The sequence below is a fragment of the Rhinolophus sinicus genome, chromosome 14 (assembly GCF_057876585.1).
Source record: "Rhinolophus sinicus isolate RSI-liver-muscle chromosome 14, RSI-T2T, whole genome shotgun sequence".
Taxonomy (NCBI): Eukaryota; Metazoa; Chordata; class Mammalia; order Chiroptera; family Rhinolophidae; genus Rhinolophus; species Rhinolophus sinicus.
This window is the reverse complement of record NC_142514.1, coordinates 174636828-174654169: the sequence shown is the minus strand read 5'-3', so window position 1 is coordinate 174654169 and position 17342 is coordinate 174636828. Positions and strand designations below refer to the sequence as shown.

Sequence of the window (17342 nt, the reverse complement as noted above, 5' to 3'; positions counted from 1 at the left end):
GGTTTCTGCCCCTCCCCCGACCCAGGCTGATTCAGTTTCTGCTTGGGGAAAGGAGGGAGGAGACCAGAATGGGTCCAGGCTGAGCTGTGGGATACGGAGTGGGGAGGGGAATTCTGGGCCACGACATTCCTTCCAAGAAAATGAGCTCTGGGAGAGATGGAAGGAGAGTCCTCTTACACTTCTCTCCTTCCCTTTCCCCACGGGCTTGGCCTCCACTCCCCACCCCCCATAGACACACTGACCCATACATTCCTGGATGGTTACTTTCCTCGTGGTCACTAGAAAATGGCCCCTATTTCATGCTGGAGGTCCACCAGTCTGAGTCACTGCTGTGCCCAGTGTGTGTATGTGTGTGGGATAGGGGAGGGGAGGAGGGCCTCTGGGTACCCAGTTGTCAGACAGGACCTTCTTGTCCTTAAGCATCACCATCCAGGCATTGGGGGTTGCCTTCCCAGAGCTAGACTTGAAGGCTGTCTTGTGAAGGGGAAAAGGCCTTGGACTCAGACTCAGGAGACCCCGGGGCAGGTGGTTTTCCTCTCCAGGTCTCAGTTTCCCATTGGTTACAGTCTGTGCTCCTATTGAGGCAGGGGTGGCAGGGACAAGGTGAGGGAAACTAATCCTCAGAAAGTGGGCTCTTTTCCTCTGCCTTGGCCTCTCTGGGGACTGGGAAGGGGTGGAGCCAGTTCTCCCTGTCCCAGGAGCCAGCTCCTCCCAGAGCCTTCCTGGCAGGACACGGGGGTTAAGGGGAGCACATAGTTCCAACCTCCAACCTCACTCACCCCCCATTCCCCACAGGCGCAGGGAAGGCGGCTGCTGAGGTTTCAGATTTTCCCCCTAGAGAACTATTTACCACAGAGCCCAAGTCCAAATAAGCAGAAATGCTTCTTTGTGCATGTGTGTGTGTGTGTGCGCGCACGAGCACACACACACTCTCGTACACACACTATACAGACGAGCTGTGAGGTTCCTACTTACACGGAAACACCACCCAGCGTAAGATCCACACCCATGGACCAATTCAGACAGTTGCATAGACAGCCCAGCACAGGTGCTATTGCACCTACTCGTACACTCATGGGCTCACACAGGCGGACACTGCAGGCACTAACAGATCCAGTGAGGACACACTCCTCAGATGTGATCGGACACAGACTCACGCGCACACACGTGCAGTCACCCCAGACACAGCCACAAATGTGGTCATGCACTCTCACATGAACATGCTCAAAATCTCACACGACCACAGAACTAAATGCTGACTGTGCCAAGCCATGTGCCTGAGATGAGTGAGTCATGTGACCCCAGCAAGGGAATTTTGGGAGTCCCAGGCTTGCCTGGGGCTGAGATAGTGAGGGCTGGTACTGGAGGAGGTGGCAATATGGGCAACTGAGCTTTTCTGTGCATGTGCACTGGAGAAAGGAAGGGAGAGAGGAAAGGGCAGGCTGGCACCCATCAGAGGCTGCTTCCAGGCAGAGCAGGGTCCTGGGGAGGGTGTGCATTCTCTCCAGCCCCCAGCCCTGTTGGTCTGGCACTCCAATTTCCCCTCCTGACACTGGTAACCCTTCCTTGGCCAGGATATGGGTCCCTCAGGAAAGTGGAGAGCTGGCCTGCAAGCTCCCGGCCAGCCCATGTGCTATGGCCCAACCCTGGGGTGGGTGCCAGTTACTGTCTGGGCAGGAGGAAGCGATGGCAGTGAGTGCCACAGCCCAGGGCTGGGATTAGCTATGACTGGCACCATTAAGGGCACAGCAGCCCACGGTTTGGCTGCTGGAGATGTTGGTCCATAGGCAGTAGCCAGAGGATCCCTGTAGGACAGCTCAGGACACTGGAGACTCAATGCCAGGGCTGCCACTAGGGGCCTCTGGAGAATAAGGACATCCAATCATATCCATTTATTACATCACTCACACATTTGTTCAGTATTTACTGAGTACCTACTGTGTACCCAGCCCCGTGGATACAAAGATGAACAAAGCCCAATTCCTGCTCGCAAAAGGCTTTCAAACTAGTGGTGTGACTACCCCATTTATGAAGGTAGGTCCAAGGCTTGAACTCTGACCTGTGTCCAGAGCATTCTCCACCTTGTATCAAGAGGGATCTTCAACACAAATATGCCTAGGGGACTCCCCTGCCCAATATCCACTGATGACTCCCTACGGCCCTTAGGGTAGTTTTCCAGGTCCTTAAGGGAGCTTGAAATGATCCAGCCATGTGGCCTCTATGTCTTGATGTGTCCAGTTTTCCTCCGTATCTCTAAAGCCTAGCATTGGTCCCAGCACACTGCAAATGCTCAGGTGTTTGCTGAGTGACTGACTGACGGAATGAGTGAGTGAATGAAGGAGTGTGCCAGTGAGTTGATGGACTGAGGCCTTTTTTCTGCAGCTGAGCCTCCAGGAATGGCTGTCCTGAATTCCACTCTGATGCCAGCTTGCTCCTGCTCCAGGCAGTTTCCATGCACCTGGACTCTTTCCCATGGCTCTTCCTTGTTGGGGCTTGTTGTACCCATTCTCCAGGTTGTTATTCCTCAAGGCCTTAAGCCTTGGCCAGACCAGGTACCTGGGGACCACCGCCCTCTACTCAGTGCTGGAGGAGCTACCCCAGGCTTAGGCCAGGCCCAAGAGTATAAACAGAGCCCAGTGGCCAACCAGCTAAGCTGCTCTCCCAGCCCTTGGCCAGCTGGAAGGCCCTCCTTGGCTGGAGCCTGCCATCCAGCTCTGGCTGGAATTCCCTTGGCCTCTTCCCTCTCCTCAGTGCACTCAGCGTTCGGCCTTTGGCTTCCTCAGCGTCCCAGCCTGTCTGAGTTGTCCTCAGGTTTTATTTTTGGAAGAAGCTGCATTCCCTCTCCTTATTTACTCCCTTCCTTTAGGGAAGGTACGGGACCCCTGGGCTCGGCTGGGGATCAGGCTGTGACTCCAGCCACTGGGGTCTGGATCTCTCTGGGGCCCCAGGGGAGGGGACTTCCAAAGCCTCCTGACCCATGTGATGCTTCACAGCCAGATGTGTCTGCCCTCCTTCCCCCACTTAGTGTGTGACTAATGCCTGCCCCTGCCCTTCTTGAAGAGCCCCACGATAGCCAAAAGAAATCATTACAATTTTAGAGCTCAAAGGCATTCTGGCATCATTAGGTCCATCTCCTTTTATTTGTAGAGGCAATGCCGCTTAATGGTTATGAGCGACGGAGGCAGCCAGACCTGGTCCTAATCCTTGCTCTGCTACCCACTGTGCAGTGTTGGGCACATTACTTAACCAATCGGAGCCTCCGTTTCACCTATAAACTAGGGGAACTTATAGCTGTCTCACCAGGTTGCTATGAGGATGAAATAACATTTGTAAACTGCTTTCGTCAATGCAGGACACATAGAAAGCTCTCATTAAATGTGGCTGTTATTATTACTACAGAGAGGAAAACTGAGAGCTGGAGGAGGGAGTGGACTTGCCCAGGATCACACAGCTCAAGGTAAGCAGCCATTTCCAGAGTCTTTCCTCTGTCTCCATCTCCCTTCCAAGGAGAAGGGAGGGGGCTGGCATCTGCCCAAAGGAGGACTCTCCTTGAATCAGTTGCATGGGCAAATCCCTGACTCTTCTGGGTCTGCCTTCTGTCACTAGCTCAGGCCCTCCTCTGGGGCAGGCATTTCCTCCATTGCCCCAGGAGCCTGTTTCTTGCTCACTGAGGGTAAGGGGTCCTGAGAGGAGACCCCAGCACTCAGCCCCAAGGTGGACCCCTCACCAGTGGGACTCAGAGGAGGGGGAGTGCTGGGTCCTGACATCACAGAACAGAGAATCTGGAGCCACAGCCATGCAGGCCAGCTGGGGCCCTTCCAGCACCGTCCAGATGTCTCAGGAATGTGCTGAGCTGGGAACTACCTCGCTCCTTCCCTCACCACCCCCCAACCCTTCATCCCCTCATATGCTTGCTCAAGCTCTGCCTTCGCCCCACCCCCTTCCTCTTTCATCTATCCCTGTGTCCATTGTCCTTCTGGTACCTTGCCACAGTCCAGCTCCCTCTCAGACCTCTGAAGGGGTCACTGAAGGCAGGAACCCTTCCCCTTCTGCAGACCTCATGAGCTGACCATGTGGGGTGGGGGGAAATGGAGCCTGAGCGGACTGGGAGGGGAAAGCTCTGAGCAGATGGTATATGCCAGATCCTAAATGTGGAACTGATTTGCAGCCCTGGGAGAGAAAGGGGTGAAGGCTTGGGGCAGCAGAGGGCAGGGCTGGACTTCCTCTCTGGGAAGATGATGAAAGGGGCTCTGGGCATCTTCTCCCAGCTGATGAGTGGGAGGGCCAAGGAGGTGAGGTGCCAGGCTGGGCTGGGCTCAGAAGGACGGCTCAGATCCTTCTAGGCTCCTGGGCCCACAGGGACATGCTTTGCCTGATAGTGGAGGGTCCTCAGCTGAAGGAAGGATAGGGAACACGATTAGTGTCCCAGTGTTGGGCCAGGAGAAAGGACATGGTTCAGGCCAGGTCTCTCAGCATTAAGAGGGACAGCCTGTCCCTCTGCAAGGGTGGTGTTGCCTTGGACCTCCCCAGGTCAGTCTGGCCCAAGTGCTGGGGTGAAAGAGCCAGAAGGGAACTGGTACTCCTGGCCCAGTATGAGAGTCACATCAGGGCAGAGGATGGAAGGCAGGGGAGAGAAGGGACCTGGGGTCAGCTGCTGCTTGGGCTACACTGGGCTCAGGGAGGGCCCACAGTTCCGTGTCCTTTGGGGGAAGGTCCCTCAGCATCCAGACAGACTGACAGCTTACAGCACGCTAATGGACTCTAGATCTCCTAACACTGAGATTGTTCAGAGTTGCTGGGACCACTGCTGTGTCCAGCTCAGAACTACCACTGCCTCCCTCCTGCCTGCTGATAAAACTCCTAACTTCTAAGTACCGCATTCAAGGTGTGTAGTACATGGACCTTGACTTAGCACAATAACTGGAGCTGCTCATCTTCGTCTTCCCTCCAGCCTCGTTGGATGACCACCCCAGCTCCTCGAACCTGCTGTAAGCTCCATCATTGCAGTACCTTTGCTTACACCATTCCTTCTGCCTGGAATGCCTTGACCCTTTATCTCCTCATTCCAACTCCTGGCACCCGTTAGGGCCCAGTTCAAATGCGCTTCCTTCAGGACGCCTTCCTTGATCACCCCGCTGGAAGAGACCTCTCCCTCTCGTCCCACCACAGCACCTATAGACTGTTAGGTCACTGGCTAATATCATCCATTGCACTGTAACTATGCACAAGGGGACCCATCTCTCTTTTTAAACTTGAACCTCCTTGAGGGTAGGATCTAGGATGGAGTTCATCCGTGAACCCTCTGCAGGGCCTCACACAGGACCTAGCATACAGTATGCCTGACAGCAATGATAATAATAATAATCATAGCTAATATTTAAGTCCTAGGCACTATCTAGCTCCTCCCATGCAGTATCTATCTCATTTAAGTTTCAGAAGGTAAGGTAAGTACTATTAGTATCCCCATTTAATGGCTGAGAAAACTGAGGCACAGAGAAATTAAGTAGCTTACCCAGGTTTATTCAGTTAGCAAGAGGTTGAGCCTGGATTTGAACCCAAGCTCTGATGCTCTTAAGCACACACAACACCGGTTGTTGAACGAATGATTGATTTCTTGCTGCCCCATCCCTACACCTAGCACAGTACTAGAAACAAAATATGGGCCCCCCCACTCCATCCACTGGGGTCCTGGGTTTGCTCATCCCTGGCCATCTGTCTCCCGATGCCCAGAAAGACAGAGAGCCCTGAGAAGGGACCCGGTGTCTTTTGGCTTTGCCCAAAAGAGCTTTCCAGCTCCAGAGAGGTCAGACAGATAAGAAAATAAAGTCCCTATGATCAGGGCTTGGCAAGGGGATGGAGAAGGTGGGACATTCCTCCAAGAGCTGTCTAGTGCTGGGGACCCTCCTTTCGGGTAATGACAGTAACAATCAGAATAAAAGCAGCAGCAACAACCATACAAGGTTTACTATGTGCCAGGCTCTGTGCTAGGCTTTCTACAAGAGTTATCTCATTGACTCCTCGTAAGAAACCCATGTCCTATAGTCAGCTCTACTTTACGGATAAGGAAAATAAGCTGGGAGAGGTGAAGTCACCTACCTGTCCAAGCTCAAACAGATGACAAACAGTGAGAGCGGGATTTGCTCCCGGGTCTGAGCAGTTAATGCCAATGCCATCCCACCTCAGGTACGGTCAGCTCCACAGGGCATTTCTAGGTGTCTGCCATCTGACCTGTGGACTCACTGTCTGGGCAGGTCGGGCCTGGGAGTAGGCACCAGGTCTCAGGGCATTCCTGTTTAGAATCTGCCCAGAGTGCGGTGGATTCAGGGTGTACAGCTCACCTCTTCCCCAGCCTCACGCAGCTTTGAGAGACCAGGATATGCAGAGCTGGCTCTATTTCTTCAGCTGGGCAGTGAGGACCCAGGTATCCATTTTATTATACTTTATAATTCATATACATGCATTATATGTATTCTTTTATGTGAACAATCTATTTCATAATAGAAAAGGCCATCATGGTAAAGTGAAGGGTAGATGTGGGATTTAGATTAACATTCACTATTTGAATAAATAACTTCCACTTAAAAAAAAGTACCATCAAAGTTGGAAGTGTGGAAGTGTCCTTTCTTCTACTGTCCATCCACCCACCCATTCACTCCTTCCTTCCTTTCCTTCCTTCCTTCCTTCCTTCCTTCCTTCCTTCCTTCCTTCCTTCCTTCCTTCCATTCATCCAACAAATAAACATTTCCTGAGCACGCAGTCCCTAGTTATAACTAGGCGATAGACAGAAATAACTACTGACACTCCCTGCCCTCAAAGAACTCTTAGTCTAGTTCAGCCATGAGAAAGCAAAGGCCTGGAAAAGGGAAGTGATGTGCCCAAGGTCACACAGTGTGTCAGGGAAACAAGGGGAGGAGAGGTGAGGACCTTCCAGGCAGAGGGGAACACAGGGGCAAAGGCTTGGGCCTGTCTGCCTCCAAAGCAGGTCCCCTTACTCGCTGCTTTGGAACTGTATCCCGGCTCTCCTCAAGGGCCTGAAGAGCCTGCCTTACGCCACTGCTGCTTTCATTTTTGTTATTCTTTTGGAAGGGGAAGAGGCGGACAGCTGCTGCTGTCCAGCTGTTATGTCGGACCACAGAGCCCAGCCCAGATGTGTCAGCCTGTCTGTGATGGGTAAAGTGGCTCCTGGGCCAAGAGCCAAGGGCCAAGGAAGCTGCAGTGAGGGCTCTGTCCCAGGAGAGTTGGGAGGGGAGCACAGGAACCCAGTAGCAGGGAAGCCTGTTATTGCCCCAGCTGTGAAGTTGGCCGTATGGATGACATGGTGTCAGAAGCCGTGGGGATCAGGCTCTTTGACAGCCCAAAGAAATCAATCCTTTTCACATATTTTCTCTGATGATCACAGGTCTGGGCCATATCTCGCCTCTCCCAGCTTCTTCTGAACCAGACACCCCCACTCCTACTATCTCCCCAATCTTGGTCAAGCGTCCTGCCACTTTACTCTGGCTTCTCCTAGTGTGCCCAAGAGGGTTACATAGTGTTCCAGCCAGAGCAATGCTCGTGGTCTTGACTTAACTCCACCCAAATCTTCCTCTTCCATCCTGCCCCCTGGAGCGCTGAGACTTCCAGAAGAACAGCCTGTTCTCCAGCATCTGGAGCTGGTTTCTAGAGGGAGGTTCAGGGGCAAGCCAGGTCCTTGAGAGGGATGCTCTGAGAGAGCCTCCATACCAAGACTTGCAAGAGGCACATGGTACGAAGAGAGGTGTCCTTCATCTTCCCCTCTTGGCACAGCAGCCAGGCCAGACATAAACAGACCCTCCCGGGGAGTCCTGGAAGCTGCAGAGAGCAAAGGTCTGAGTTCCCAGGCAGGCCAGAGAGCAGCATCCCAGAGGAAGGACGAGGAAAGTGCACTGGATGGGGTGTGGGGCCTCTCCTCTCACAGGCCAGGCAACGGCCAGCTCTGCTCCTAACGCTTTAGGCATCCCCGCTGCCCTAAGGATGGAAGTGGCTGAAGATGAAGGTGGGGCGCCCCTGATATCCGACACCCTAACCTTTCCTTGCTCTAGAGAGCAAAGTTCCAACCAGGACAAGAGCAGGAGAGAAGATGGTTCTCTCCCCTCCTTCACTCATTCCATGGGATGCTAGCCCCAAAAACAGAGTTAAGATGTCTCCTCCTCTCTAATGCTCAGGTTTTCATTTGCACAGGGATAATGATGCCTATACATGCTCAATGAAAAGGGACAGGGCCTCAGTCCTCCCTGCTGAAAAACATTCCAGCAATTCCTCTGTCAATAAGGATGGGGACATTGGGGAGGGAGGGTGCAGAGGTCACCTTTTCTGAGAAACCTTCTGACCATGCTTCAGTCTGCATGGCGCTCTGTGGTTACTGTTTCTGTCTCCCTCCCTCTCTCTCTTATGTAGGTCACTATGCATAGTGACCAGCATAGGTGCTCCTTTGGTGCCCAGTTGTGAAAGGACAGGATGCATATATTAAGGAACAACTAAGCGAATCCCCAGCTGGTCCAGGGAAGCCGGTGGGACCTCACAGCAGATCGGGAATCAGGCAGCACCTTCCTGGGATCCAGCACCGCAATCACCCTCCTGGCTGGCCAGAGCAGGTTCTCAGGGGCCTTTCTGGAATTATCAGTATACGTACAGCTTGAGCACTCAGGCCTCTTTTAAAAAACATTCTCCCCCTTCCCTTAAAGGGATTGCCCCAGTCTGAAATAACTTTTTCTACAAATACAGTAAATCTTTGAAATGGAGCGAAGTCCACTATAATGTGACCAAACCTTGGCTTCTGTCCTATACCTGGGGCCCATCTCAGATAAAGGTGGGCAAAACTCTTCTGTGTGAGGCTGCTAAAGCAGTGTCTGCTCATGCTCCTCGGGGACTTTCTCAGTTTGCTCAGTTTTCACAATCTTTACTTCTATGCTTTTTGTGATAATATAGACCCACTGAAAAATAGTTTTTCATTGACCCTACAATACCATAACTCTACGTTTTATATGATTGAAAACCGTGGACTCAGCTTATTGCCTTATGGTGAAATTTTGCTATTTGTTAAGTACCTATTTTGTGCCGTGGTGCTGTGCTAGGTTTATGACAATGAACAAAACTGACAAGATCTCTCTTCTCATGGAACTTGGTTTCTCACAGAGGAAATGGACAACAAGCCAATAAAATGACTGCCAACTGGTATAAGGGGTGTGAAGAAATCAAAGGACTGAGTGGAAAATAACCTGAGGTCTCGCTGGAGGTGATGGGGAAACTGTCCTAAAGAGGTGACATTTGAACTGAAGAACATGAGATGGAGAGAACTGAAGGGAAAGCATTCTAGATGCCAGGAACAGCATGTGCAAAGGCCCTGAGGTAGGAATAGAAAAGACTTAGTTTTAAGTTGGTGATTGTGGATCCAGGAGGCCCAGAGCAATGGGAACAAGAAGAAACTGGGAACGATGGAAGCCCTGAAGCCAGTGCTCAAGTCTGAGTTCAAGACGCAAGTTCAAATCTACTGTGGCTCAGCCAGCTTTAGACTATCCTGGACCAGGAGCTGCGGGGGTCTGTGCCATACAGAGGACAGGGATAGCAATGACAACTCATTGGAAAGCATAGAGAGCCCTTCCTGAATCTGAGAAACAGTGTGGGCTGCAGGACTCTGGGAGCTGGGAGCAGATGAGTTTAAGTACCCTTTTTCCTCCTCGTAAAATGTGGGGTCTGGCCTGGGCCCCATTTCATTCATTCAGCAATGGTTGGTTGGGGCCGACTCTGTGCCAAGCACTGTACATGGCAGTGGGGATACAACAGTACACAAGACAGATAAACCCCTGCTCTCACAGAGCTCATATCTCAGCAGGGGAAGCAAAAACAAAACAAAACATCCTCTGCCCAAAACAAACTCAATGTTTTGGAGGAGGAGGTGTCTGGGGAGATCTCCCTTCCTGAATAGAAGCCCTGAGATTTGGGCTCCTCCATTAGTTTTTCTCCATTAATTTTTTCCTAGCGGATTCTACTCTGAGACCAGAGTGCCTTAGCCCGTGGGTCCTCCTTCCTGTTGGTGAGAATTTAAAGAGAAGCACACATGCGAGCTCACACACTCATGCACACACAACCCTTCCCTTTTAAGGGCTGTCAAAGGCCCACACACGTACATAGGAACACCCAAATGCACATACTTCTCTAATCTCCCTAAATCCCCCAAAGCCTGGGGTGGTGGTGGTTTTCTGCTTCCCCATTTAGCTTGGGAGAAGCCAGTCTGGGGGCTTGGGGAGCAGCCATCAAGCTTAGCCCCAACACCTCCCTTCTCCTGGGCTGGTCCCTGGGTTCCGGTCATTCCCACACCTGGTCTCCCCAGCTGCTGGGAGGTAAATGAGCGTGCTGGGCAAACATCCTCGAAGCTTCCTGCTGCTCCCCTTTGAGACAACAGAACTCCTCTTCCTCTTCCTCCTCCCCACACCCTCCCAGCCAGGGGCTTCTCTGGGATCCAAAGCCATTTTCCTCTAGAGAAATGAGAGTCATTCCTCCCCCTTAACCAGAGGAATGAGGCCAGAAACACACAAACCTAATGTCTCTATCTGGTGACACGACCTGTTCTCCCTCTGGTCCTTTATCCCAGTTCTCTGAGTACCAGACCCTCTTATACCTGCCTGGGGGCTGAAAGATCACAGGGTACAGGGCAAAGGGCTTGAGGGGGGCCACTTTAGGAACTGTGGGAGAGTGGGGAAGGGAAGGGAGGAGAAACCCCCACATCTGGCAGGAAGATCAGCCCTTCTGAGGGGTGTCTCTGAGAATAACACAGACAAGATTGCAACAGCATGAAGGTATCGTCATAGAAGAAAAAACGTAGTACCCCTGGCCATCTCCAAGCACACTTGACTTGACTTTGCATATTCATTCTCCTGTCTCTATCCAGGCGAATGCACGTTTCTTAGTAGTGTTCAGGGTGAGCATACATTTTGATGCTTGCTTTTTGCATAGAACCATAGAGCACATACTTTCCACACGACTTTATCACCTTTATCTGGATTTTTAAGGATAGTGACTACCCTGCTCTCCATCTTCCATACTGAGAAGCACACAGACTCCATCCCTTCCCATCTTTAACCCTGGAAACGTTTTACTATCCTCATACAGAATGAAGAGGTAGTTGGAGGTGGGGTTGGCATGGGGTCCCAGCTGGAAGGGACCTTAGACATATAAATGGAGGCACCAGAGAAGGAAAGTGATTTGCTCAAAGTCACACAGCAACTCCTACCTGAGTAGTCCTTACCGCCACCCTATCTAGTGTCTGGAGCGAGTTAACTATGGACACTTACCTGCCAGGCATTGTCCTACATTAATCTTTCATTAATTTTGTCACTAAATCTCTACCATAACACTGTGGGAAAAGTTCTATAGCTCCATTTTTCAGATGAGGAAACTGAGACCCAGAGGAAGAAAAGTCACTTATCTGAACTGCCCAGCTGGCTGGTGGCAGAAGCGCAGCTAGAACTAGATTTCCTGATTCCCATCCCACGAGTTTATTCGCTCTCCTCTTAGGAATCCTTTCCTCTCCCCTGCCTCACCCGAGCAGGCCTAGACCCCAGGTTAAGAGCTTCCCCAGCAGGGCTTTCCCTCCCAGTCCGGGTGCTGGATACCACTGTCTGATCATGCCTCCTTTCCTGTGCTGGACCACCGCCCAGATGAGCAGCTGGGGACTCGAGACTGAATGGAGCAGCAGGAAGAGGCTGTAGGCTGCAGAGTTCATTCAGAAGAAAGGCCAACTCAGAGCTGCTGAGGGCTGAGGAAACCTCACAGCGAGGCTTTACTACCCTCCTGCAAGGGTACAAGCTCCAATAACCTCCTCCCTCTGATCAGTATCTATTATCAAGTCCAGGAGGGTTGTGTGGAACCCCAGATCCCTGCTACTTTATTCCTAGGATCTGTGCCAGATCATTCTTAGAAAGACTTGATCCAGTCTTTGCCCATTTTATAGACAAAGAAACTGAGGCACAGGGAGGAGAGCTGGGTGACATGCCCCAGGCTCACAAAGGGAGGCAGAAGCAGAAGCAGGACTAGAACCCAGCTTTCCCCACAACCAGTTTAAGCCGTCTCCCCTCCTCCACTTGGCCTGTCTGCCGAAGAGTGCTCCCTCTGACTGGGAACAGGAGCCTTCTTCAGAGAGCAGGGTGACCCAGCCTAATGAAGGACAGGGAGACCTCACACCCATGCCTCCCAGACTGAGGTTCCTGTCCCTTGGCTGCTTTCTCCACCATCAACCAGTCTAGCAGGGGGAACAATTAGGTGGAAATCCAAAATGCCCAATTTAAGTGTCTATGCACTTAACTCTTGTCTGGCCAAGTTTATCTTAGGCCCAGTAGGTAAAGGCCAGCAGGTAGAGACCCCTGAGATGATCTGTGGATGTGTGTGTGTTTGTGTGTGTGTGTGCATGTGTGTACATGTGAGACTGGTGGTTCACTGCATGGGTGGATCCCACCAGATTCCCTAAGCTGCCCACCTTTCAACTGGGAAGGCCTTTCTGAACCCAAATATTTTTCCCCAGTTACTGAGCCCATGCCCCTCCCCCAGCAGGGCCTTCAGGCTGAGGCTGAGAGAGGGAGGGAGGGAGGGAAGAAGAGAGAGAGAAGAAGCCACGTTTCCTTAGGGAGGGAGGGGAAGAGAGAAAGAGAAGAAAGACAAGCCCAGAGACAGAGATAGTCACGGAGAGACAGAGAAAGCCAAAGAGACATGAGCGACGGAGAAACAGACCTAAAGACACGTAGATGGGGAGAAAGACCTCTCTCCTCCTGAGTGATTGCCCAGTGCTGCTCTGACCAGCTGGGCGTCAGATCCCTGCCTGGGGAGGTCTTGCTCCTGACTTTGGGGCAGCCTCGCCGGCACCCCTAAGTTTCCAGGTCTGCCTCAGAACCTGAGTCTGGCTCTGGCCCCCACATGGGGCGTCGGGTGTCTGACCCTCTGAACATTCCGCTGTGCGCCTCCCAGCGGAGAACCAGCTGCCGGCCCACTTTGTGCCCAATCTGGTCTTGGAACCCCGGGAGGGGGCAGGATTGGTGTCTCTTGAGCTCATATCGGAGGATCGGATGGCTCCCGACGCCTCGAGGTCCCCTTCCCCTAGAAGGCAGAGGCCAATACATCCACGGACGGAACCCCCCGGGGGGGCGCGCACTGGCGCAAGCACAGAGGCTCCGGTCCAGGCTCTGGGACTAGGGAGGTGTCGAGGGATCTTAGTCATCAAATCTCAGAGCTCTAAGCACGTGTCCCTTCTGGGGACACTGCACCGAACCCCCTCCTCCGCTTCTGCCCAGTGATGTATAGCTCCGTCCTTCAGGGGGGCCCAGGCAAGCTGCGAAGACCGGTGCGGAGGGGTGAAAGGGGGACGCAGACCCTTCATCTTACCGCATTGTTGAGGAAATCCGACTCGTTCAGATCCCCCAAGTCCAGGAAGCTGGATCCGGGGAACAGCCTGTCGGCGGGGAAGGGCTCCAAGACCGCGTCCATCGCGGCCGGCTCCGGAGACCCTCTTCGGCTGGGCTTCCCTTACTCCAGGGCGGCGGCGCGCCTGGCCCAGAGCTCCTGCTTGAGCTCTGGCAAGCGGGCGGGGGCAGGTCCGGGGCGAAGCCCCGAGGGAGGGGCGGGCGGAGGCGGCACAACCCCGGGTAGGGGGCGCCGGGGGCGTGAGGGCCTTAGGGCAGCGGCGCGGAGCGGGCTGGGCTCAGGGGCCCCGGGCGCACCGCGGGCATTTAGCCGATTCCTCCTCCTCCTGCTCTTCCGGGGGCACAGCTGGCTTCCATGGGGAACCCGGGAGTGGGGCTGAGGGCTTGAGGAGCCCCCGGGACAGGGTGGGAGCCAGGGACGGGGGAGCTGAGAGCTCCCCCGAGACTGGGTGGCTACCAGGCGCTCCGCTCTCTCAGCGTCCCCTCTGCTCGGCTTCTGTCACTTTCCTCTGTGAAACCGGGAACCCCGGGCTGGTTAGCCCAGCTGGCCGAGGCGCCACGCCCCCACATCAATATTCACGATAATCTCATATTAATGAGAAGAGGGAGTGGCCTGAGAAATCGTCCCTCCTCTTTTAAAGAGGCCTCTTTTAAAGAGACAAGCTAGTCTTTGCCAATCTCTTTACAGAACGCTCAATATAGGGGCTTGAAGCAAAACTGTCCCGGAGCGAATAACTGTTTCTGGAACCTCCGCATTTTGGTAAGGCTTTGCCAACCACTCTCCTGTAACTTCACGAGGGAACTGAGTTATTTCCATTTTTTCCTGCCTTATGCTAGAACCTGAACCAAATCCAAAGCCATGGAATTCCATCTCACAGGCCCCTACAAAAGATCTCCTCAATGGGGAGATTTTCACACGTCTCCTCCACCAGGAAGCCTTCTTTGATCCCAAGATTGAAGCAGTTACCACCACTGTATACTCACAGGACATTGTGTGCATATATCCTTTGGGGTGAATTTATTTGTGTTTGTTTGCTCGATTGTCTATGACCCTAACTGGACTCAGGGCAAGGACTGGTCCACCTTTCCTGTGTGTGAAAGGGCCAGGTGAGCAGCAAAGAGGAGACTAGGACCCCTCTCCTCATCAATCAAGTCCCCCTAATTGTTCTGAAGAGCAAGAAGTTGGCGAACAGTAGCCATGGAGTTTGCCTGAGCCAAGATGCTGGTTGGTTGCATGCTCCATGGTCATGGGACACTCCCAGACCCCCTGGATCCATTACCTAAGTGGCCCGTTCCAGAGCACTTCTTAATCTCTTAAAAGGGCTGATAAACAATCACCAGGCACCTGAACAAATGGAGGTGGTTCAGAAAGACACTCCCTCAGAGGGCTGGGCACACTGTTTCCTGGTCAGAAGTCATTAATAGGATTAAGTGTGTCCTTGCTGTCTGGGGCTTTTAATTAGCTCAGGAACCAAAAGGCCTTTAAGAAGCAGAGATGTCATTGCAGTTAAGCTAGGGATGTCACTGAAATGGCTCTCTCAGTGCCAGGGTGGGAAAAGGGCACACATTGAGGCGAAGGGAGCAGCTGTTTGCTTGCCTGGGGCAGGCAGGCATGTGGCTTTTCTGCCATCTCATGATCCAGTTGACATAGTTCTGGAGAATGAAGTTCTGACCCTCCAGGCTGCCACATGACTGTTAGCTTCCAGGCCTCCTGGAGGGTTTGCTCCTGAGAAGCTGGGAGTAGAGCCCGTGCTCTGGGGACCAGTCCACCAGCAATACAACTCTGAAAAGTTAGGCTGGACCCAAAAGAAATCAATTCACTCTCAAAACAGTGGCAGGTAGAATTAGGGTACTGGGACCATGGGTGCTTCTCCCAAAAGTGTCACATCTGGTCAACCGGGGAACATTCAAACACTGGGAATGAGAATAATCCTTTTCAGGGTTGGGGGAGTGGTCTTGGCTGGGTGAACAAGCCAGTCTGTGGTGGGTGAGCTTGTGCTAGCAGGTGTCTGGAGTCTTGGCTCCTGAGCTGGAGTCCCTGCAGGCCCCAAGGAGGAACAAAAGTGCCCGTCTGCTTGAGGTTGGCTAGAAATTGTGCCCATGTTCCTCCCAGCTTGCTCTGTAATTAGGGACACAGGCACCATTTAAGTGATTGGAGAAGATTATACAGTTTTAGATAAATAGGATTAGAGTGTCCTCTCTTTCCTGATTCTTACCCAGGTGAACACCCCAGGAAGCTGTTGAAAATAATCCTGGGGAGACATTCTGGTTCCAGTACCTCCTGTGGAGTCTGAGACGCAGGATCTTCCAAGTCAAGTCCTGAGGGTGAAGGGGTGGGAAGAGGAAGGAAAAAGAAATGGGCAGTGCAGAACCTGGAACATAGTAGGAGCATGTTTCTCTCAGATGGCAAAGTCCTGCAAAGATGAGAATGGCAGAGGATTTATTCACATGTTCTACAAGTATTATTGAGCACCTATGAACACTGGAGACATAGTGATGATTAAGAAGTTATGTTTAGGATGAATGAGAAGAGGCTGGTGGTGGGGAATGAAGAAGATGATTTCAGATAGTGATCAGGGCTGTGAAGGAAATAGAATAGTGAGAGATGGCGAGGTCGATAAGAAGGCCTCCCTGAAGATGTGACCTGTGAGCTGAGAGCTGAATCATGAACTGGAACCATTTTGGGGTACAATGGAAAGAAAAACATTCCAGGCAGAGGGAACAGCAAGTAGAAGAGAAAGAGAGAAAGCCTGGGAGGGGCACTGGAGGGAGATGATGAATGTAAACCCCCAATGCCCTGATAAACCCCGTACTTATGGTTATACCGAGGCTCAAGGCTTTGTTCTATTTAAGTACTGAAAAGAAGTGCATCAGTTCAGATTAGAAGGCCCGTCTGAAGCCTGCTGTAGCAGCATCTCTTCTGTATAGTCTCTTAAAGGTTTTTCAGGAGAGGGAATGAAATTAGGTCTGAAATCACGGTTCTGACTCAACAGGGAGGGTCTGCTTTCTCCCTGATGTCCTGGGTATGGTCCACAAGCCAGCTCCTCTCAGGCCCCTTCTCTGCATCTGAAGGGTCGGGGAAGGAGGCCAAGACTGGTTCTGTAAACACCCCCAAACACTCCAGGTCAAGAAAAGCACAGACCGTGGCCCCTCCTGTTATGGGCTCTGGAACATCTGGTGGTTGCTCTCCAGCAGCTGCTCCAGCTGTGAAGCAAAATGCATAGACATCCCAACCCAGGCAGTGAAGCACAGGAGAGAAAGGATGGAAATAAGCTTCCTGCCTGTCCCAGGCACTGAAGGGCAGGTGGAGAGAGCGGCTCCTGCCAGGCGGAGCTGTAAGACGGCATGGCGTATGAGTGAGTATGTGTGCATGCACGTGCGTGCATGCGTGCGTGTGTGAGTGTGTGTGTGTGTGTGTGTGTGTGTGTGTGAGAGAGAGAGAGAGAGAGAGAGAGAGAGAGAGAGAGAGAGAGAGAGAGAGGATGGGGGCTTGGCTGGGGACTGTCACACTGACACCCCTGGATAGTCTCTGCTGTTCTCTGGGTCTCAGTTTTCACATCTATAAAATGGGAGAGGTGTTAATGACCCCTAGGATCCTGTTCTCTCCAAGTACCTTCCAGATGTTCCCTTACCAGGATAGGGCCTGCAGGGAGTGGGGGATGGGGTCAGGACCTGCCTCCCCAGGAGGACGGGCACTCCCATTTTCTAGGCTCCCACCTGGAGCCTCCAGGAGGGAGCAAGGGTGGGTGTTTACACTTAGCAGGCCAGCCCCGGTGGTGGTAGTGAGAAGGTCACCCAAAGTAAACCTGCCTTGTTTGCCTGGCTTGTAAAGGGAAAAAGGCTTTGGCGCACTCGAACAGGAACTTCTGAGAAATGAAAACACGTTCATCCTGGAGATTAGGCTGACTTCCGGGG

The 17342-nt window shown here is 52.5% G+C and overlaps 1 protein-coding gene and 1 long non-coding RNA gene across 2 annotated transcripts in view; one reads left to right on the top strand and one right to left on the bottom strand.

Moving 5' to 3' along the window:
* Positions 1-13960, bottom strand: part of CREB3L1 (cAMP responsive element binding protein 3 like 1) — a 34183-nt gene extending 20223 nt beyond the window's left edge. Inside the window, exon 1 of the mRNA XM_019743539.3 lies at positions 13390-13960. Coding sequence (XP_019599098.3) covers positions 13390-13491 — 102 coding nt within the window. The 5' untranslated portion in view covers positions 13492-13960. The remainder of the gene's footprint in view (positions 1-13389) is intronic.
* LOC141572267 (uncharacterized) overlaps positions 1-17342 on the top strand; it is a 30440-nt gene that overhangs the window by 665 nt on the left and 12433 nt on the right. Inside the window, exon 2 of the long non-coding RNA XR_012497588.2 lies at positions 3400-3457. This is a non-coding gene — a long non-coding RNA (uncharacterized LOC141572267). The remainder of the gene's footprint in view (positions 1-3399; positions 3458-17342) is intronic.